The sequence below is a fragment of the Panthera tigris genome, chromosome D2, assembly GCF_018350195.1.
Source record: "Panthera tigris isolate Pti1 chromosome D2, P.tigris_Pti1_mat1.1, whole genome shotgun sequence".
NCBI lineage: Eukaryota > Metazoa > Chordata > Mammalia > Carnivora > Felidae > Panthera > Panthera tigris.
The window spans coordinates 49,065,598-49,088,426 of NC_056670.1; the positions used below are offsets into that span (position 1 = coordinate 49,065,598).

The 22,829-nt window shown below is 36.3% G+C and overlaps 1 protein-coding gene across 9 annotated transcripts in view; it reads right to left on the reverse strand.

Annotated features, from left to right (window-relative positions):
• CSGALNACT2 (chondroitin sulfate N-acetylgalactosaminyltransferase 2) overlaps positions 1-22,829 on the reverse strand; it is a 46,145-nt gene that overhangs the window by 19,120 nt on the left and 4,196 nt on the right. For 2 of the 9 annotated variants that reach the window (XM_042960685.1, XM_042960687.1), the window contains exons 2-5: positions 8,556-9,491; positions 5,705-5,921; positions 4,258-4,359; positions 804-982 (exon numbers count right to left, since the gene is read on the reverse strand). In XM_042960685.1, the coding sequence (XP_042816619.1) occupies positions 804-982; positions 4,258-4,359; positions 5,705-5,921; positions 8,556-9,216 (1,159 nt within the window). In that variant the 5' untranslated portion in view covers positions 9,217-9,491. Of the gene's footprint in view, positions 1-803; positions 983-1,025; positions 3,364-4,257; positions 4,360-5,704; positions 5,922-8,555; positions 9,492-22,829 lie in introns of those variants that run through there. The other 7 variants (XM_042960693.1, XM_042960694.1, XM_042960690.1 and 4 more) reach the window with 6 other exon arrangements.

A 22,829-nucleotide genomic window follows, 5' to 3' on the forward strand; every position in this document is an offset into this window, starting at 1 on the left:
AGCCTGGAGCCTGCTTCAAATTCCATGTCTCCCTCTCTCTCTGCCCCTCCCCCGCTTGCACTCTGTCTTTCAAAAATAAACAAGCATTAAAAAAAAAATTTGGGGGTGCCTGGGTAGCTCAGTTGTTTGAGTGTCCAACTCTTGATTTCGGCTCAGGTCATGATCCCAGGGTCATGGATTGAGCCCTGTGTTGGGCTCCATGTGAAGCCTGCTTAAGATTCATTCTCTCTCTCTCTCTCTCTCTCTCTTCTCCGCCTCTCTCCCCTGCTCGCGTGCTTTCTCTCTCTCTCTCTCTCTCTCAAAAAAAAAACAACAAAAAAAAGATTTGCTTTATAAAAATGTCATCTGCCCATACATTTTCAAAAAATATCTACAACATAGGCAAAGAATAGTAAATCATCTAAATCGTCCCCATACACACAGCAAGGACACCAAGTACCATCTGTATCTGGACCTGCACGTGTGTCTTTGTGTTGGCACCACCTGCCTGAGGCACAGTGCTACTGACTCTCACACATCTCCACATTGTCTGCTTGGCTCTTTTTCTGAGAAGCGCTGCTTCCTCCTTGTCAATTTTAAGGCCTTTGCTTATCTGGATTCAATTGTTGGCAACAGAATTTGGCCGTAAGAGAAGAAGGGTATGAACTTCAGAAGGGCAAATTTTCACTTTTCTACTTAATATTCCAGTTAAAGTATGCCTAATATACCTTTAAGAAAACATAATCAACTTGATTCCAAATGTGGGACATGCTGACACTGCGCTAAATTTCTACACTCAGTTCATCTACCAACATGTTACGCACCTGGCTCAGCATTTAACCGGCAGCTGTTAAGGAATTCGGCTGAGAAATATATATCAACATCACAGAAAAACATCAAGACCTCTCCCTTGTCCCAAGCTTGGGCACCCACATTTAGTCCTTGTCCACGATTAAATTCTTCATTCAATGGGATCAAAGTATAATTGTGAAAATTAGACTCACTAGGAGGAAAACATATACAACAAAGGATAAGTCCCATTTAAAGCTTAACAACTCTCTTCTTTCAACACAACTTACGCAATATGTTTTACACTCTAGATATTTTTTTACTTTGGTTCTACATTCATACAGGGAAAGGAAATCTTCAGCTTCACATGTATGATCATCATCAGAGACAGATACTCACTAAATGCCCATATTTGAGGCAATGTGCTGGTGGTGTGAGCTTAAAAACTGTCAAGGGGCCACTGACCTTCAAGATGTTAAAAACTTATTGGGCAGATAAGAAACATACACATGGAAAAATGGTCATTAATATTTGGTAATAAATAATGCATTCCATGTAAATGGTACATGCAAAGAGTCCTCTTGCTCTAGAGTTTTTCAGATCTTTGCTCACACGTCTCCTTATCAGAGGAGTCCCCCTCACACCATATGTGAAGTTGCTCTGACTTCCCTCTCTTTCTTCAATATTTACCACCCTGCCTGGCTTTGCTTTACTCAGGACCACCAGACATGTTTATTCGTGTGTCTTCCCACACTGGAATATAAACTCCATGAGAGCAGGGACTTTGTTTTGTTTGTTACTATGGATACAGTGCACCTCCTCAAAGAGTAGGAGATCAATAAATATTTGCTGAATGAATGAATGAATGAACAGCAGTTCTGAGAAAAAAGATTGCTTTTGTCTGAGAGTAGTTAGAGATGATGTTAGAAGCAGAATTTAACTTATGCCTTGATTAAAATCCTGAATTCAGTAGTGCGTTTAGAGGTTATTCCAATTAATTATTCTCAAAGGTAAAGAGATGAGAGTAGAAAGCATTTTAGACAACAGGGATCAGACAAATCAGATTGGAACAAAGGGATCCTAAAATGGGAACAATGAGAGAAGACCAGAAAAGGGTCAGACTGAGGAGTGAGTGCCTTCTGTGAGAAGTTAAAGGACCTGGTCAGTGTCCTTGAGGCAAGGAGGAGTTTTTCTGCCCGGGCCGTGGTTCTCACAATGAAGTCCCCACACCCACAGCATTAGCCTCCCTGGGAAAGTATTAGAAACCCTTTCTGGGTGGGTCTGGGCTACACCCCAGACCTCTGAATCAGATACTAGGGGTGACAATGAGCATCTGTGTCTCTCTTGAGACAGATCACTCCAGGTCGCTCTGATGTTAAAGTTGGGAGAAATGCTGTGCTAGGGTACAGCTGGCTCAAAAAAGGGACATTTTAGGAAGATAATTCTTATAACAGTATAGAATGGGGAATGGAGAGATGGAAGCAAAGGCTCAAATAGTGTATGGCGTGGACTCCACATGCTCTGAATGCCCACAATGTCCTCCTCATGGGATACAAATCTCTCCTTTCTTTTGGGAAAACTGCTGATTACCACCTCACACTCCCAGCACCCAGCAGAGGAACTAATCATAGAACACCCCAACCACAGTAACTTCCTAGGGGCGGGGACCAGACTCAAGCTGGGCCAATCACAATACCCCCACCCCTCATGAGTGGGCAAAACTCCTTCCCTGGGCTTTTCTCAACTGGATCTGGGAGAAAGCTCTTTCCTCTCTGATGGCAAAGCTGAGAAGATGTGAGCCCAAAGCCGCCAACAGCCATATACCTCACATGTGGAAGAAGCCAATCTGCAATAGGAGAATGAAATCAACATGCAGAGAAAAACAGACAAGAAGATAACAAGAGAATTTTCATGGTATTCAAGTCTCTGGTTCCAGTCCCTAAGACATCAAAGCTGTTTTGTTTTTTTCCCCCAAATTTGGTAATAATCCCCTTAGTTTGGGAGCTATCCAAAATTCTTTCATAACATTCCCAGTTTCCTTAAGTATTCCCTAAGTTTAAGATAGGTTTCCATCATGTGCCACAGAGGAGTCTTGATTAAAGCAGGGACAACTTCAGTAATACCAATAGAAGTGCTTGGCACTTAGTAGGTGACCTGAAAATGGTAAGCAGGGAAGAAATGAAGGGAGGGGAAACCTGGGTTAGGTGGTGGCAGCAGCAAGAAAGAACAGAGAAGAGGTCCTGTGTAGTAAGCAAGAACTTATTAGAGGTAAAGAATGAGTGAAAGATGCTAGCTCTCAGACATTAAGCCCAGGGGATCATGAGAATGGCCTTAGTCCGAACTGAAAGAGGGCCATCGGGAGAAGAATAGCTAGTGTGAAGTAGGAGACAATGCTTGTTTTTTATTCATGTGCTGTGAGAGTCCCTTTGGGGTAGGGACTCCAAGTCCTTCCTCTGCGCCCGTCCTACTCCAACCACCCCAGTCAGACTCCCAAGCGGTGTACCTGGAACATAGTCGGTGGGATTCAATGAATGTTAGTTGAACGGTTCAAGAGGAATGGCCGGCCAAATCTGGACTCTTAGGGAATGGCCACAACTAGCAGAAAGGTAAAGAAGCAAGTAAAAGGATACAGAGTTGGCAGCGGACAAGACAATCAACCTAATACCTTACACAGTAATACATTTATATTTACAAAATATTTACATTTTACAAACATCAGAGGAAAGTGTCAAGAAGGAACTACTGGGTGGTTAGGCATCAAATATAAAAAAGCGATCAAAGAGGATAACAGAAAAGTTTGAATTTGGCAGCTAGGTCATAACTTTGGGCCCAAAACTTAGAGATGAAAAGGCAGAAGAGCTGTAGAATTAATAATGGAGTATTAAGGAATTACAAATTCATTCATTCAAACCTCTGAGTACCTACTATGTGCCAGGTACTGTATGAGTTGCCTAATTAGAGAATTACTGTTCTATGAGGTTTAGCCAGAAAGGACAGAAACCTACTAGTAGCTGATGAGTATTATAGAGTCGGGTGGTGGTGTCTTAATGACAGGGGAGACCTAAGCATCATTTGCAGGACAAGAAGAATGAACTTGGGGAAATGGAAGGAAAGAAAAGGTGACAAGTGAGAGAAAGCTCAGGAGATAATATTAAAGTGAAGGGATTAGATTTAGAAAAAGGAGAAGAGTCCAACACAAGGGAAGGAAGAAGTAATAAATGGAGGCAAATAAATAGAAGGTAGGTGGGCCACAGAGTGAGAGGGCCCAGATCATGCTAGGCTATCTGTCAAGAGGGCAGGGAAGACATATTATTTAAGAGTTGCGTGAGTGAATTGAGGGGTGAAATGAGGAACTTATTATCACCACGACTCATGTGCCCAGCCAACTTTTAAATAGCAGCTATTTAAAATTAACTAATTAAATATCTGAAATTCTCATTCTTCTAATGTTACATATCAAGGACTTCAATGTGGACATGGCTCACCAACCTTGTGACAGATTCTAGGATAGACTTGACTTTAGACAGTCCTTCTTTACCAAAATACACCACTGTGAGATGAATTCTCTTGTCCTGATGAATACACACATCCCTAACAGAATTGAAAAATAAAGTTCATTCAAGAAAATATATAAGGCACTACTCATTCAGAAAGCCATCACATGAAGCCTTAACAAAATGAATGAGGCATTACTCATTTAGAATGAAACTGCAGAAACTTTAAGTAAATACAAAAGCGGCAATATCGTTGAATTATTAAAGAAGTCACAGCAAACGCATAACAACATATGCACATGAATATAACCCTTTGAGGCCCATAGAAGTTGCCATATTTCAAAATCTTTTTGAAACATTTGCTTTGGTATTGCCTTCAGAAGCAAATACAAGCTATTCAAGGAAAGAAGTCTAATCAGTTCATAAACAAATAAATATTCAAGTTGTTGGTCAAGAGTTATTTTGTCTTCAGACTGGCTAATTCCAGAAATTATACCTATCATTAAGGAATAAATATTTGCCATGACTGATGTTACTTACTGTAAAGAATAATGTAGCATCTGAAAGCAATTCCAAGAATGGCAGTAAAAAATGCTTTAGGAAATCAGATCTCAAGTGAGCTATTCCAAACAGGTAAAACTCATTTGGAAGAATGATTTCTATATATTTTGCTACAGAACAGCATTAACTAATTTTTAAGTCCAATGATTTCAAAATGAGAATAAAGATGGGATTATAAAGCATTAAAACTAGCATATTAAAATATTAAAAACATGGCAAAGGTTAAATTAAAACAAAAAAGCAAACTTTCCCCAGCTAGCTACCCTAATAACATACTTACTAATTTTTTTTAACACTTTAGCATTTTAAAATATCCAAATTTAATGACAAAAAAGTTTTTAAAAATTATTAAACTCTCTGCTTCTCAAGATGGAATAACTGTCTCCCATTTTTAGTTGAATGTTTGTATTTCCGAAATTCATTTCAATTTTAAAATTCAAATTTACTCAAGGGAATCTTCTGGGGAAATAGCATTGTCCTATATCGTGATTGCGAAGGCAATTATGAGTGTATAGATTTGTCAAAACTCATGAAACTTCTACTTAAAATATGTGCGTTTTATTTATGTAATTTATACCTTAATAAAGTTATTTTTAAAGATTCAACTTGCCCTAAAGTGAATTCACACACAATTATAAAGGTCATCAAATGTAGTTTCTAATAGTTGTCACTCTCAATTTATTTCAAAGTTCAAACTGTCAATAACACACTATATTATACATGCTTAAAAAAAAAGAATAGCAAAAATTAAAATTCCCAAAGCCTACAAAATTACTCTATAATTCTAAGTAATCATACTCAATGAAGATGAATTAAGTAAATCTGCATGAAATGTGATTTTTTACAAGTGCTTAGTCAAATCATGACACCCTGAGAGTTACCTGAAGTTCTGCATAAACTGCGCAAAGGCTTCAGTTCTTTCAGCAAGTGGCACAATGATATTAATAATTGATCTAGTAATGTCAATCATCTCGCTCTTCACTTTCATGAGAGGTCCAAAAGGGCGGAAGAGGGTCACATGTCTATATTCCATAAGGTCTGCTTTCTTAAAAAAGAGTTCATACTGTGTGCCCTTATCTCTCTCGGTGCGATAATAACCTAAAGGAAAGAGTTAGGGATAAAGATGTCTCTATGTCAAAGTTTACAAATTCAATGTGAATACTGATTTTACTCAAAGATCAACAGTACAACAGTAGACTGAAGGGTTTTTAATCATTTTGTGAAAATATTTACCCCATTGTACAGTTGTAAACAATTCTTTCTTTAAAAGGAGACGTTAAAAAAAAATGTTCACTGCTCTATTATTATTCAATCCATAAATATGCTTCAAGTCACAACTGCCCCTTTTTGCATATAACTTTTTTTAAATAGTAGAGCCTATCAACATAGTAATCTTATGATAAAAATAAATTACTTCTAGCACTATTAAATTCTAGACTTGAGAGTCAAAACTTCTATTGCTCAGTTCGGTTCAATGAAAATAAATGGAATACCTTCGTGTCATTCACTGGTAGTACAAAGAGGGCTATGTGGTCCTGGTTTTGAGAAAGGGTTAGTCTAGTGAGGGAGACAAAAATAAGTAAAAACAATACAGTGATATATACCTTACTCTACACACACACACAAATCTCTCTCTTTCTCTCTCTCTCTGAAGAGAGTGAAGTCAAAGAAAAATTAGTACAGATTTAAACATGGTGTTGTGAGATGCCTCCAGGAGAAAAGTCTGGAAGTCTATCGGGCAATCTGATTTTTAAGTGTGACATTCAAGAGAGAGGTAAGACCTATAGATGTGTGAGTCAGCCAATATCTGGGAATAAAACAATGAACAAGATAGACCAATTCCACTCCCTCCTGAGGCTTACAGTCTAAGAGGAACTACAAATTAGGAAATGGGCAATGCCAAATACTGTGATAAGTGCTATGAGAGGAGACATGGGTAGAGGTAACAGGAGGACACAGGAAGCACTGATATCTTAGACTTGTAGGTTGGAGATGACTTCTAAGTGAAGTGACATCTAAGTTAAAGTCTGGAAGAGGAATAGGAGTTACTCAATCATTAGTAATTTATTTATTTATTTATTTATTTTTTGGCAAGAGGAGTAGCAGAGTGGAGGAAAAGTGGGGAAAAAAATATGTTCCATACAGAGAAAACTCCTGTCAGTGAAAGATTCCAAAGAGTTATAAGATAAGCAGAGGTTGTAGAATATAAAACTGACATAGCTTCCTTTCTTTTAGGCAAATGTGAAGACATTTTGCATTTTAGTGAGTTATTTCCTCAGCGGCTTTCAATTCTGCCATAAACTACAAATATGGTGAAAAGACAAAAAACTGAGCTTGCAGAAAAATTAGAAGAGTTTTGAGAGAAACAACCCATCCAAAATTGCAGTAAGTGAGAGCAGAAAAAAAGAAGTGACTACAATGAAAAGATAGCTGCAATGCCACAGAAAAGCACAAGCCCTCCAAAGGTCTCAAGGTGCTACCATATTGTAGTATAGCAGGTACTATCCATGATGATTCAGGGTCAAAGAAACTACATACGGTATACTGTTCACAGAATCAAGCAAAGAGAACTTTTTTTTTTTTAGTTTTTTAATGTTTTTATTTTTGAGACAGAGAGAGACAGAGCATGAGCAGGGGAGGGGCAGAGAGAGAGGGAGACACAGAATCCAAAGCAGGCTCCAGGCTCCGAGATGTCAGCAGAGAGCCCGATGCGGGGCTCAAACTCACAGACTGTGAGATCATGACCTAAGCTGAAGTCGGATGCTCAACCGACTGAGCCACCCAGGCGCCCCAAGAGAACTTTTAAGAAAGATTTATATCCAAAATGGTTTTTAAGTTTGTAATTAAACATCTAGCAGGAGATATAAAGTTGGAAATGGGTAGGAATCTGTAATTATTCCTGTTTCTATCCATCAGCAAATGTCTTAAATTTATAGAAGTGTTCCTCAACTTTTGAGTCATACCCCATTTTGGTATGTATAAATGCCATCCCCTCTCTGCAGTCTGTATTAGCAAAACAGGTTATTTCTTTACTTTTCCAAAAGCCAAATATGCTTTTCAAAATTATGTATGCCTCCTTGATGTTCTGACATGTGCTTCTCTTCCTCCTAAAATACAGAATAACTACCAATCTACTAAATTAGGGTTTTTTTCTTGTCTTTACCAAATAGTTTTCAAATCATTAACCTTAGTTCATACATTTAAAAAAATATAAAAAGGAGTATCAAGACCAGATAAGAGAGGAATGCAAATACATACATGTACACACATAGCCCTAAGAGCCCTTTATCTTGACTAGTACTCTTCTACATAATCTTAGAAATATTCTATTTCCCTGGTCCTTATTCTTTTATTATGATCACAATATAACTTTTTTTAAAAAGCCACTTCAGGACACCTGGGTGGCTCAGTTGGTTAAGCATTCAACTCTTGGTTTTGGCTCAGGTCATGATCTCAGGGTTTGTGAGACTGAGTCCCACGTCAGGCTCTGTACTGACAGAATCCCTCCTTGGGATTCTCTCTCCCTCTCTCTCTGCCCCTCCCTCCACTCGCTCCCTGTCTCTCAAAAATAAATAAATAAACTTAAAAAAAAGCCACTTCAAATTCTTGGTGGAATGAAGTAGGTAAAAAATTAAATGTTTCACTACTGTAGATAATGACTTATATTTCCAACATAGAATAATAGGATTTTGTCATACGAACAACTATGTATGAGCACATTTTTCACATTACCTTCTATGAAGTCATTTTCATTAAATATCATTTTCTCTCCAAGGGGACTGTCCTCCTCTTCCTGTTCATCATCTTCATCAGGATTATTAATAACCTCTAAGCCAGCTTCAATAACTTCTACCAATTCATCTCGCTTGTCTTTTCTAACTGGCTTTTCCTCAGGATGGCGAGTGAGACCCATTTCCAACTGGAATACTTTCATTAAGGTAAAACTTTCAAAAGGAATGACTCCATACTCACTAGGTAATTTGGCTCCTATGCTAACTTCAGCTTTGTCAATTTGGGAATGAAGAAACTCTAAAAGATCACTAGGTGTTTGTTCTTTGTTGCCTTGATAGCCTATGCCATTAGCCCCTACATTCTTTCTCTCTTGCAATGATCTCATCTTCTCACTCATTTCTTGTAATTCTTGTTTTAGTTGGGCAATTTGGCGTTTCAGACTGGTAGCCCTGGTTTGATAATGTTCTTCTTGCTCCTGTAGGAGGGCCTGGTAATACTCTTTACCATAGTTTTCCCCAATAACACCAGGAAGAGGTGCATTTCCATCAGTCTGGGGGGCGCATTCCAGAAGGTATAAAAATAATACCAAACTGCAGAGTAAAGCAAGACCCAACAGCAGCCAGTGGGTCCGGGTCTGAAGAATCAATCCTCTTCTAGGCATTCTTATTCATGTGGACTTGCCTAATGAGGTAAGTTCTTTGGTTGTTCATTCCTTTAGAAAAAGGTTATCACAAATTAAAAACAAAATCAGGATTTCCATTAAAGGTACCAAAATGAACTCTGCTATAGCTTAAAAACTTTCTTCCGTCAGCAGTGAAGGCTGCTTGCAGAAATGAAAAATAGTGCATACTTCCTGTATTGTTACCATGACATCCAGAATAAAGAAATCTGATCTACAGAATCAGATAAAATTCCATTATATGTGTGGTGATTTTTCTGAAAGAAACAGATCAGAATCAATCAGAATTTTGTTTCCTTAAACATATCAAATTGTTGGTAGTTTCAGTAAACTTAGCTATGTGACTACTATATGTAGAACACCATAAGAAGTGCTAATAACAATGTAGAATATTCAGTAAATGCTGGGAGAAAGGATTAAGAAAAATACCTTATATAACACTAAAATGCCATATGTAATACTTTTAACCAGAATGTCTACACATCCATAACCTGAATAAATCAAAGAAACATTAAAATTATGTTTAGCATAGTTATTGTTACATAGACACTAATGTTTCTAATTACTTGAAAATTATATAATTTATAACTTTATTAACATAATATTTAGATTAATACCCCATTTCCCACCTAGAGCATATCACCATTTGGGAACTGAGTTTCCATAAATTGTTTCTGTTATGTTGATAATGGCTTACTAGAGAGATATATTTTCTTCCAGTTTATTCAGTTCAAGCATTCTGTTTTATTAAATTTCAATGGATGAACTCAACCAATATTAAAGCCTTAAAATTAAGTGAGGGGTGGAGGGGAGGGACAATTCCAAAAGGTCACAGACATCTGGAAAACACATTAAGAAATATTTTTACATCCAAAGTCCTCCCATAGAGTATTTGGACATTAGATCACATAATTCTTTCCACTGTATTACACAGCAACAGATTTCCTACAAGTCTGGAAAGGTTTAGAGTCTATTTTAAAAACAACAACAACAACAACAACAAAAACTCAAACCACAAAACAAAACAGAACGACCATTTTAATGTTTACCTATGAGGGAAAAAAATTCAGAAACAATTTATAAATTTACAAAATCACATGCTCTGTTCATACCACAACCAGTTGTGTGAGCTCTGTATTTCTATTTAAACTAAAGATTCTTCATGCTATAAATAGAGAAGGTTAAATTTAGGAGACTGGAGGCAGGGGAGGTCCCTGCTGCAGAGAGAACTTTTATTTTAACAAAGTATTTGTCAAGAAGGATATGTGATACTCCAGCAGACTTTTATTTTTTTTTATTTTTTTTTAACGTTTTATTTATTTTTGAGACAGAGAGAGACAGAGCATGAACAGGGGAGGGGCAGAGAGAGAGGGAGACACAGAATCAGAAGCAGGAACCAGACTCTGAGCCTTCAGCCCAGAGCCCGATGCGGGGCTCGAACTCACGGACCGCGAGATCGTGACTTGAGCTGAAGTCGGACGTTTAACCGACTGAGCCACCCAGGCGCCCCTCCAGCAGACTTTTTATAAAGATGGTTTCTACCGGTGCGGCAGACCCTATGGAAGATCACCAGGGAACATCAGCCCTAGTCACTTTCTTAGTGAGTAGGGAAAGCCTGGATGCCTTCTGTGAAAAATGTTGCAATGTGTGTTGTGGTTTTGTTGTTGTTGTTGTATATGTGTGTATGTGTGTGGAACATATCTGTATAAAAATGTAGGATAGATTCAAACTTCTTATGGCCAGTAGACCGCAAATAATGGTAATCACCCTTAGCCATTTATTACTTACGTTAACCAAATGATAACCAAGTATCATGAAAATTTTAATTTACTACTAGGAAGTTTTACTATGATGGCATCTCTTTTATTGATTATAAATCTTATTTTAAGTGATGTAGAAAAAAACAGGAAAAAAATTTGGTATAAATAAAAGTATCTAGGGGTGCCTGGGTGACTCAGTCAGTTGAAAGTCTGACTTCAGCTCAGGTCATGACCTCACAGTTTATGAGTTCAAGCCCTGCGTCAGGCTCTGCGCAGACAGCTTGGAGCCTGGAGCCTCCTTCAGATTCTGTGTCTCCCTCTCTCTGCCTCCCCCGCTTGTGCTCTCCCTCTATAATAAATAAATAAACATTAAAAAAATTATTTTAAGAAAGGTATCTAATTAAAAAATAAGGATGCAAAGCTAATATTAGTTCTAGGACTTTACCACGTCTCAAAACCATAGTTCTTAGCTTGAATGTCATTACTTAAAAGATAAAATTCAGAGGTATCTCTTTTAACTACTTATAAGTTATTACTAGCCTGCTTATTAGGGAAAAGACTAAAATTGAAAATGTAGAGCCACAATCTTACATAAGTTATTAATAAAGTTATACATATTTAACACATTCTAGGTAGTTTTGCTATAAGCATCTTTCCCACAAGCATTTTTGCTGAATAACTAATAAGGTCATAAGGCAATTTTGCTGTCAAAGATTAAAAAAATAACTGGCTGACAGTTTCTTGGTTTTATCAACTAGATGACAGCTTGGTTTCATTTCTCCATTGACCGTAGTACTCCCATTTTTATATTATATAAATCTTAGCCCCCATAATATTCTATCCAGTGGTGGAATTTTGAAACCACCCTTCCCACAGAACTTTGGAATGTCTATCAATGGACATCTGACAATATGACAAGAACAAACAACAGTGTAGAAGGATTTCACAGTACAATACAAAGCTAAGTTACAAATATGTATCCTAGTATTTGGAAACTGATGCCTCTCTTTAATGAAGGAAAAAATTTTCATGAAAAAATAAAGTGCAATGCTGAACACGGACATGAATCAACAAGCAAAAAAAAAAAAAGTATAATACTATGAAAAAAAGACTTTGAAGACAAGTGTTTAGGTACAATTCACAAAATAAAATCAGTTATTTGCACAACATTGCCATAAATCTACACACATTTTAAATATATTCAAATATTTTGTATTTTACAATAGTTTTTAAAATTTTGTTATTCACTTTTCATTTTTCACTATGTCCTTTTTAATAAATGTCCCTCTTTTATTTTTCATGATTTTATCTTTTATGGTGAAGTTGCTTTATGGCCAATTAGCTATGCAGCAAAAATGCTTGTGGCAAAGATGCTGCAAAAACACCAGACATGATTTAACTAAATATAGTATACTCAAACTGTTTTGAAATGAAATTTGATTAATAGAACTAACAGCATGTAGTCGAAGTATGTCTACATTTTATTAATACGGTACCTCATAGCTTTCTTCTTTATATAGCATTGTATTTGAAACTGTGAGATGTGATCCATTACAAGGGTCACTTCTAAAGGCTTACTTTTCACTGAAATTGAACAGGAACTATCAGTGTATACCACATATAGCAGTAAGTTTTTTATTACAATTATGTATATGTATGAGATCTCCACATAAAATATATTTATAAGAGGGATGTGGTCCAAAAACCCTGGACAATACTGATTTAAAAAGTATTTTTATACATTTCCTATGCCAACTTTTGGCTAAGAACAATAAATGCAGAAATGAAAGGTTTAAATAAAGGTTCTATAAAACTATTACATGGTAGCATTAAAAAACCAAGGTCTTTCCCCCCCTTCAAGCAAAATACAGGTTTTGAGATATCTTACATGCCTATTTACAGTTAAATCTCTTACAGTTGAAATGAAAGAAAAGTTGCTGTAATTACTTTAGAATATAAATGTTATTTGCATAGCTCTGTGGTTAAAAATAAAAGATACCAAATTAAAGTCTTACTTGCCTAGTCTGTGAAGGAAACTCTTTAGCCAAACTCTCAACTAGATTATAAAAACTTTAAATATGTTAAGTATGTTGGAGAAAACATCCATTTTTCGGCTGTTACAGCTTGACTGCCCTCATTCTATGTGTTTATATCATAAACAAGGTTCATTCATAACCCAGAGTTAATCCCAAGCAAACTTCTATGAACAAACAGCAAACAGTTAAATGTTGTGAGGAGAGAATGAGAAACTATGGAGATAGGAAAATGAGCTGTTCAAAATATGTAATACAAAATCAAAGATCTCAGGGTTAAAAAGAAACCTTAGGAGCCATCAATTCTTATTCTTTAAAAACACATTAAAGAGACTTCCTAGATGAAACAACAAGGACAGATTTACTCTTGTACTTGGGACAATAAAAAATCAACCAATAAAATCCAGAACCCGCCCCTCCCAATATAAAACAATGTTTTTCAAGATACTGAACACTGGGTAACAAAGGGCAGTGATCCTTGGAGAAACAAAAAATAAACGATTGCCCAGCTTACTGCCTTAGTTTCCAGGTCATAACACAGGGAGTCCCCTCTAAGCAGGGACCAGTTGACTTGCTGAGTTGATGAGATGGAGCCAACAGGCTGAGAAGACCAAGGCTGCTAGCATGAAAGGATACAGTACCAGAAGAGAGAGTTGCACAAAGAGACAACTCCAGAGATCTGAGAAGGACACCCTTTGGGTATTCAGCAGAGCACTGACCAGTGCAGGCATATAAAAGAAACTAACTGAAGCTAAAAAAAAAATTAGAGGACACAGATCTCAGCATTCATACTGGGCCAGGAATAATGTGCATGTTCCCACCAGACAGACTGGAAAACCTCAAAATACATGGGACATTGGGTAGAGTACTCAAAAAGGTCTTGCCTCAGTCATGGGAAAAAACTAACTCTAGACTAAACATGGCTCTGGTCTTGCCTAACAAATCTTAAAAGCAAGACCTGAAAGGATCAAATTGTTTTCAAGTAACTGCACAACAAGCCTCAAAAATATTTATAGGAATATAAAAATATCTAGCACCCAGCAAAATAAAATTCACAATGTCTGACATCCAAACAAAAATGATCAGGCATACACAGAAAAAAAAAATATATATATAACCCATAATGAGAATAATCAATGACTGAAAATGTTTTAGAACTGACAGATGCTACCCCAATGTTTATAGCAGCGCTACTGACAATAATCAAAGTATGGAAAGAGCCCAAAAGAGTCATCGATAGATGACTAGATAAAGAAGATGTGGTACATATATATAATGAAGTATTACTCAGCAATCAAGAAGAATGAAATCTTGCCATTTGCAACAAAGTGGATGGAACTAGAGTGTATTATGCCAAGCAAAATTAGTCAGAGAAAAACAAATATCATATGACTAAACTCATATGTGGAATTTAAGATACAAAACAGATGAACATAAGGGAAGAGAAGCAAAAATAATATAAAAACAGGGTGGGGGGGACAAAACATAAGAGACACTTTTTTTTTTTAATGTTTATTTATTTTTGTGAGACAGAGAGACAGAATGTGAGGAGGGGCAGAGACACAGGGAGACACAGAATTCAAAGCAGGCTCCAAGCTCTGAGCTGTCACCACAGAGCCTGATACAGGGTTTGAACTCATGAACTACGAGATCATGACCTGAGCTGAAGTCGGAAGCTTAACCAGCTGGGCCACCCAGGCAGCCCAAACACGAGAGACTCTTACGTGTAGAGAACTAACTGAGGGTTGCTGGAGGGATTTGGGGTGGCGGGATGGGCTAAATGGGCAAGGGGCATTAGGGAGGACACTTGTTGGGATGAGCACTGGGTGTTATATGTAGGGGATGAATCACTGGATTCTACTCCTGAAATCATTATTGCACTATATCATAACTAATCTGGATGTAAATTAAATAAATAAATAATAATAAAAAAAAATGACGGATGCCAGAATTCATAGAAAAGAACGTTAGGGAGCACCTGGGTGGCTCAGTTGGTTGAGTGTCCAACTCTATTGACAATAATAGAGTTATTATTATTACTGAGATTGACAATAATAGAGTGATTATTATTACTAAAACTCTAGTAGGTTTCAGCTCTGGTCATAATCTCCCAGTCATGGGATTGAGCCCCTGCATCAGGCTCTGTGCTGATATGAAGCCTGCTTGCAATCTGCCCCTCCCCTGCTCGTGCACAAGCTTGCTCTCTCTCTCTCTCTCAAAATAAATAAATAAGCATTATAAAAAAGAGAAAAGGATATTAAAATGGTTGCAACTGTATTTAAAAAGATATTCATGGGGCGCCTGGGTGGCTTGGTCGGTTAAGCGTCCGACTTCGGCTCAGGTCATGATCTCATGGTCCGTGAGTTTGAGCCCTGTGTCGGGCTCTGTGCTGACAGCTCAGAGCCTGGAGCCTGTTTCAGATTCTGTGTCTCCCTCTCTCTGACCCTCCCCCGTTCATGCTCTGTCTCTCTCTGTCTCAAAAATAAATAAACGTTAAAAAAAAAAATTAAAAAAAAAATAATAATAAAAATAAAAAGATATATTCATGTTCAAAAAACTAAACAGAGACACAAAGGACATAAAAACATCCAAACTGAACTTTAGGAGATAAAAACTTCAATGTCTGAGATGAAAAATACATTGAATGGAATTAGTGGTAGATATTTCAGTGCAAAATATTAACAAATTGAAGACACTGTAATAGAAATTATGCAAAATACAGAAGGAAAAGAGAATGAAAAGCATGAACAGAGCACCCAGAAAGCTGTGTGACAGCTTCAAGCAGTCTAATATATATGTAATTAGAGTCTCTAAAGAAGTGAGAGGGGGGTGAGGAGAAATATTTAAAGAAATAAAACTGAAAAGTTTTCCAAATTTGATGAAAACTATTAACACAGATCCAAGAAGCTCAACGATTACCAAACACAAAAGCCATAAAGAAAACTAAAGCCAGGCACACGGTAATCAAATTGCTCAAATTCTATGATAAATAGAAAATCCTGAAAGTGGCCAGAAAAAAAACACACATCACATACAAGAAACAAAGGGAGTGGAGCATTATCTTTAAAGAACTGAAAGGAAAAATATGTCAACCTACAATTCTATACACACAAAAAGTATCTGTCAAGAACAAAGGCCAGTAATTCTTTAGACATTAAAAAGCTAAAAGAATTCATCACCATCAGACCTGTACTACAAGTCCTTTAGGCAGAAGTAAAATAATACCAGATAGAAATATGAATCTATACAAAGCATGAAGAAAGTAGAAATGTTAACAACATGGATATAAGTTTCAAATTATTTAAATCCCTTTAAAATATAAAGACACAAACCACTGAATCTGACTTAGGAAGAAATAGTAAATATTAACAGACCTATGAGACCAAATTAATAATCAAAGACTACTCACAAAGAAAAGTCCAGGCCCAGATGTCTTCAATAGCGGATTCTACCAACCATTTGTAAGAATTAATACCAATTCTTCACAAACTGTTCCAAAAAATAAAACACACTTTCCAAAGCATTCTATAAGACCAGTATTACTTTGATACCAAAATCATATAAAGACATCAAAAGAAAACTAGATACCAATATTCCTTAATGATAGAGACACAAAAATCCTCATCCAAACTTTAGTACTCTGAATCCATCAACACATAAAAAGTATTATATAACATGACCAAGGGAGATTTATCACAGAAATGCAAGATTGGTTTACCATCTAAAAGTCAATTAATTTAATATACCATATCAATAAAGGACAAACCCCGCACAATCATGTCAATAGACAAAGAAAAAGCATTTGATAAAATCCTGCACCTCTGATAAAACTACTTAACAAACTAAGAATATAAGGAAACTTCCTCGACCTGATAAAGGGCAGATACAAAAAAGCTAACACACAGCTAACTTCACGTTTAATGGTGAAAGACTACATGCTTCCCTCTAAGATCAGGAATAAGACAAGGATGTCTGCTCTCATCACTTCTTTTTAACACAGTACTGGAACAGGTTCTAGCCAGGGCAGTTATGCAAGAAAATGAAATAAAATGACATCTAGATTGGAAAATATTGCACATGATATGATCTTGTATATAGAAAATCTTAAGGAATTCACTAAAAATCTATTATAATAAATAAGTTTAGTCAGTTTGCAGGATACAAGATCAATACATAAAAATCAATTGTATTTCTATATACCAGCACTGAAAATTTGAAAATGAAATTAAGAAAACAATCTGATATATACCAAAAAGAATAAAATGTTCAGGAATAATTTTAACAAGTATAAGACTTGTGTTCTGAAAACTACAAAACATTGTTGAAAGAAATTAAAGAAGATTTAAATAAATGGAAAGACACCTATGCTCATGGATGGGAAGACCTAATGTTATTAAGACAGCAATATTCTCCAAATTGATTTACAGATTCAACATGATCCTCTTCAGAATCCAGCTGACTTTACAGAAATTGACAAGCTAATTGACAAGCTAGAATTCACATAGAAATTCAAGGAGCCCAGGATAGCCAAAACAGTCTAGAGAAAGAAGAGCGAAACTGGAGGACTCACACTTCCCCATTTCAAAACTTACTTCTAGATAGTGTGGTACTAGTACAGGCATAGACATATAGATCAATAGAATTTAGGGTCCAGAAATAAACCACATTAATTGATTTCAACAAGGTGGAAAGGTAATTCAATGCAGAAAGAAGTCTTTCCAATAAATGGTGCTAGGACAACTGGATATTCACATGTAAAAGAATGAAACTGGGCTCCTACCTCACACTATATTCAAAAATTAACTCCAAGTGGGTCAGAGATCGAAATGTAAGAGTTAAAAACATAAAGCTCTTAGAAAACCTAAGTATAAATCTCTGTGGCTTTTAGGCAATGATTTGTTAGATATGACACCAAAAGAGCAAAGACAAAATAAATAAATTGGACTTCATTAAAATTAAAAACTTTTGTACTGCAAAGGATATCACTGAGAAAGTGAAAAGACAATTACAGAATGGGAGAAAATATTTGTAAATCATATACCTGATAGGGGTCTGTGTCTAGAATATGTAAATAACTCTTATCACTCGGTATCAAAAGGATAAATAACACAATGGGCAAAAGATCTAACTAGACATTTCTCTAAAAAGATTAAGAATGGCCTATAAACACATGAGAAGATGGCTCAACATTATTAGCCAATAGGGAAACACATATCAAAACTACAATGAGATAACTACTTCACATCCACTAGGATATAATTCAAAATGAATTACAGATGAATGAAAAACCCAAAACTATAAAAGTAGAAGCACAAGAGAAAATCTTTGTCACCGTAACTTATTATGCAAAGATTTCTTTGATAAAACAGTAATAGCATAACTGAAAAACTGGACTTTGTCAAAATATGTTAATTTGTGCTCTTTGGAAGATGCTGTTAAGAGAATGAAAAGACAAGTCACTGATCTGAAGAAAATAGGTGCAAAGCATATTTCTGACAAAGGACTTGCATTCAGAATACATACTTAACCACTATCAAAATGCAGTAATAACAAAACAAACACAACTCAATTAAAACTTGGCAAAATATTTGAGCAAACACTTTGTATAAGAACATGAAAAAAATGTTCAACACCCTTAGTCATTAGGGAAATGTAAATTCAAACCACGATGAGATACCATTACATAGAATGGCTAATTTTAGAATGGCTAAAATTAAAAAGACTGATGTGCTGGTGACAATGTGGAGGAACCAGAACTTTCATATACTGCTGGTAGGAATGTAAGACGGTTTTACACAGTTTCCTAACAAGTTAAACATAAGCCTATCATGATTGCGTCTTTTCATTCTTAGATATTTATCTGAGAGAAATGAAAGCATATGTTCATACAAAGATTTGTACACAAATGCTCATGGCAGCTTTATATGTAACAACCAAAAACTAGAAACAACTCAAATGTTTATCAACAAGTGAATGGATAAACAAACTGTGGTAGAGCCATACTGATACATGTATCATCACCGGTGAATCTCAGTAATTATTCTCAGTGACAGAAGCTCAACAATGAGAGTGTATATTCTATTTATATACAATTCTAGAAAATGTAAGGTAATTTGTAGTGACAGAGAGCAGATGAATCAGTGATTACTGGGACCAGGGGTGGGTTGGGGAAGTGGTAATAGTAAGCAATTATAAAAGAGCACAAGGAAACTTTTGGGAGTGACAGATACGGTCTATCATTTTGACTTGTAGTGATGATTTCACAGGTATATACATATGTTCAAATTATCAAATTGTATACTTTAAATATGAATAGTTTATCATATGTCAATTATACCTCAGTGAAGCTACTTTTTAAAAAATCAGATTTAGTTTGAGTAGTAGCATCAAAGAGGCATTTTTAAGAAACCTCCATTTTGTTCATTAAGAAGACAAGCATGAAGGTTTGCTGACTACCAGCTTGGACTTAACAAAAATAAGAGGGGCGCCTGGCTGGCTCAGTCAGTGGAGCATGCAACTCTTGGTTTCAGGGTTGTAAGTTTGAGCCCCACGTTGGGTGTAGAGATTACTTAAAAAATTAAAAATCTTAAAAAAACACAACAACAAAAAACAAAAACAAAAATAAGCAAAACCTGCTCTCCAAAAAAAGTAGAACTCATACTACCGTCAAGGTCTCGTTACATCTTTCTATTTGCCTTATGATTCTGAGACAAAAGAAGATTGCTAAACATAGTTCATTCTGTGGCACTGATCCCTACATAACACTATGGCCTTTAAGCAATTTCTACTCAATCTTTTGATTCTATAATTTTGTAGTACTAATACATATTTCATACATAATTTCCATGATACTTACGCTGTAATGTTTGCATTTAGAATAACCTATTGCCTTTTGCAAAATACAAACAATTCATTTGAATCTATTTACTTTATTTTTTTTATTTTTATTTTTTTTAATTTTATTTTTGGGACAGAGAGAGACAGAGCATGAACGGGGGAGGGGCAGAGAGAGAGGGAGACACAGAATCGGAAACAGGCTCCAGGCTCCGAGCCATCAGCCCAGAGCCCGACGCGGGGCTCGAACTCACGGACCGCGAGATCGTGACCTGGCTGAAGTCGGACGCTTAACCGACTGCGCCACCCAGGCGCCCCTGAATCTATTTACTTTAAAAGTTCTATTCTGGGGGTGCCTGGATGGATCAGTTGGCTAAGTGTCCAAGTCTTGGTTTTGGCTCAGGTCACAAACTCACAGTTCGTGGGTTTGAGCCCCATGCTGGGTTCTGTGCTGACAGAATGGAGCCTGCTTGGGATTTCTCTCTCTGCCCTTCCCCAGCTTGCTCTCTCGCAAAAAAATAAATTAACATAAAAATAATTAAAAATTCTCAATTCTGAAGATAAAAACAGAGAGGGAGGCGAACCATAAGAGACTCTTTAATACAGAGAACAAATTGAGGGCTGCTGGAAGCGTGTTTGTTGGATGGGGGATTGGGCTAAATGGGTGATGGGCATTAAGGAGGGTATTTGTTGGGATGAGCACTGGGTGTTATATGTAGGGGATGAATCACTAAATTCTACTCCTGAAACCATTATTACACTGTATGTTAATTTGGCTTTTAATAAAAATATTTTAAAAAGTTCTATTCTGTATAATCTTCCTGAATTTCTGTATAATGTCTTACTAAAGTCTTCAAAAACTAAATTTATAATTTTTAGTTCATTTTTTACACAACAAAAAGCCAAAACATTATTTGGAAAACATAAGCACTGTCAGAAAAAAACAAACTAAAACATTATGAAGTATAAATATTTGTAAGGGAAGGAATTAGAATCTTCTATTCCTTGAGCAATTTATGAGTTACAGTGATACACGGATTCTTTAACATGTCAATGAATAAGTGGTTTGTATTTAGAAATAAAAGTACTGATCACCAGAAGGTAGTGCTCATTCAACAAATATTTGAGTACCAGGGTGCCTGGGTGACTCAGTCGGTTAAGTGTCCAACTTCAGCTCAGGTCATGATCTCATGGTTTGTGGGTTTAAGCCCTGTGTCAGGCTCTGTGCTGACAGCTCGGAGCCTGCTCTGGATTCTGTGTGTGTGTGTGTGTGTGTGTGTGTGTGCCTCTCTCTCTCTCTCTCTCTCTGCCCTTCCGCTGTTAGTGTTCTGTCTAACTCAAAAATGTCTGTTAAAAATGAATGTCTGTCACTCAAAAATTAATAAACACGTTAAAAAAAATATTTGAGTACCTATTGTGTGTTAGGCACTGCAATGGACTGAATGTTTCTCTCAGACACTCTTATGTTGAAATCCTAACCCCCAATGTGTTACTTATAAGGGGGTAAAAGGCCTTTGGGAGGTTAACTAGAGGTCATGAGGGTACAGCCCTCTTTAATGGGATTAGTGCTCTTATAAAAGAGATCCCAAAGAGCAATTAATGTAGCCCTCTTTCTGCCATCTGAAGAAACAAGTTGGCAGTCCATAACCCAGAAGAGGGCCCTCACCAGAACTCAACTATAACTGGTACCCTGATCTCAGATTAAGAAAAATAAATTAAGCCAGTCTACAGTACTTTGTTATAGCTACCCAAACTGACTAAGACAGACACTGTATTGGGTGCTAAGAACAAATAATACCAGAATAATCATTCTGACAAGTGTTTCTGGGGAAAACTATACTCAAGGTACCCAGATTTCAGCAAAACAAATGGCAGCAATACTAATGCTATCATTACAGGTAAAACAGAAGAATGTGCCAAAAGCAGCCCGTGGCACAGTAAAAACAACTCAAAAAGTCAAGTGTAATAGCTACTTAATAGCTGTGTAATCTTGGACATAATACTTAACCTATATGGCCTTCATCTATAAAATAATTTGCTTGGATGGCCAAGGTTCCTTCCAAGATGTTTCAATTCCTTTGATTAAAGATAAATTAAAAATAGACACACACACACCTTATTTTTGGAAGGACAAATATGACTTACGCCTTTTAATCCAGCAATTCACAATTCCACTTTTAAGATTTTTAAGACTTCATACTACAGAAATACTTATACTAGCATATAGTCACATATATAAGATGTTTACTACTGCTACATATAACAGCAAAATAAAAGTAACTTAAAGTCTATCAATAAGAGAGGATAAATAAACTGCAGACATTTATACAACAGAGCATTTGAAAGGAATGAGGTAGATCTAGATGTGTTGACATAGATAATACCTATAAAGTAATATCTTGTCTGCACAATAGGTTTGGGAGCCAGATGGCCTAAATTCATACATCTGCTCTATCACTTTCTAATTCTTTATTATAGATATATTCTTCAATCTCTACAAGCTTCAGTTTTCTCATCTGTTAAGTGGGAATAATTATAGAACCTACTTGCAGTGTTATTGTAACAGTCAAGTAAAACATGACAAGCAAGCATTAAGTGCTCAGTAAGTGTTGGGTGTTATTTCCCTTGTGCAAAGTTTTCTTTTGTTGCTGTTGTTAATGGAGTCAAATCTATCAGTCTTTTCCTGCATGACTTCTCGATTTTAGCGTCTGTACTGGAAATTATCCTAATATAAAACTTATTTTCTCAAATAACCATTTCTTATCATTTATTAAACAATCCATGCTCTTGTCACTAATTTGAAATTTCACTTTTATCATAAGCACAATTCCTTATACATATGGAGGTCTATTTCTGTCTCTAAACCAGGGATTAACAAACATTTCAGGTAAAGGGCCATGTAGTACCTCTGCCTTGCAGCACAAAAGCAGCCACAGAAAATGTGCAAATGAATGAGCATAGTTGTATT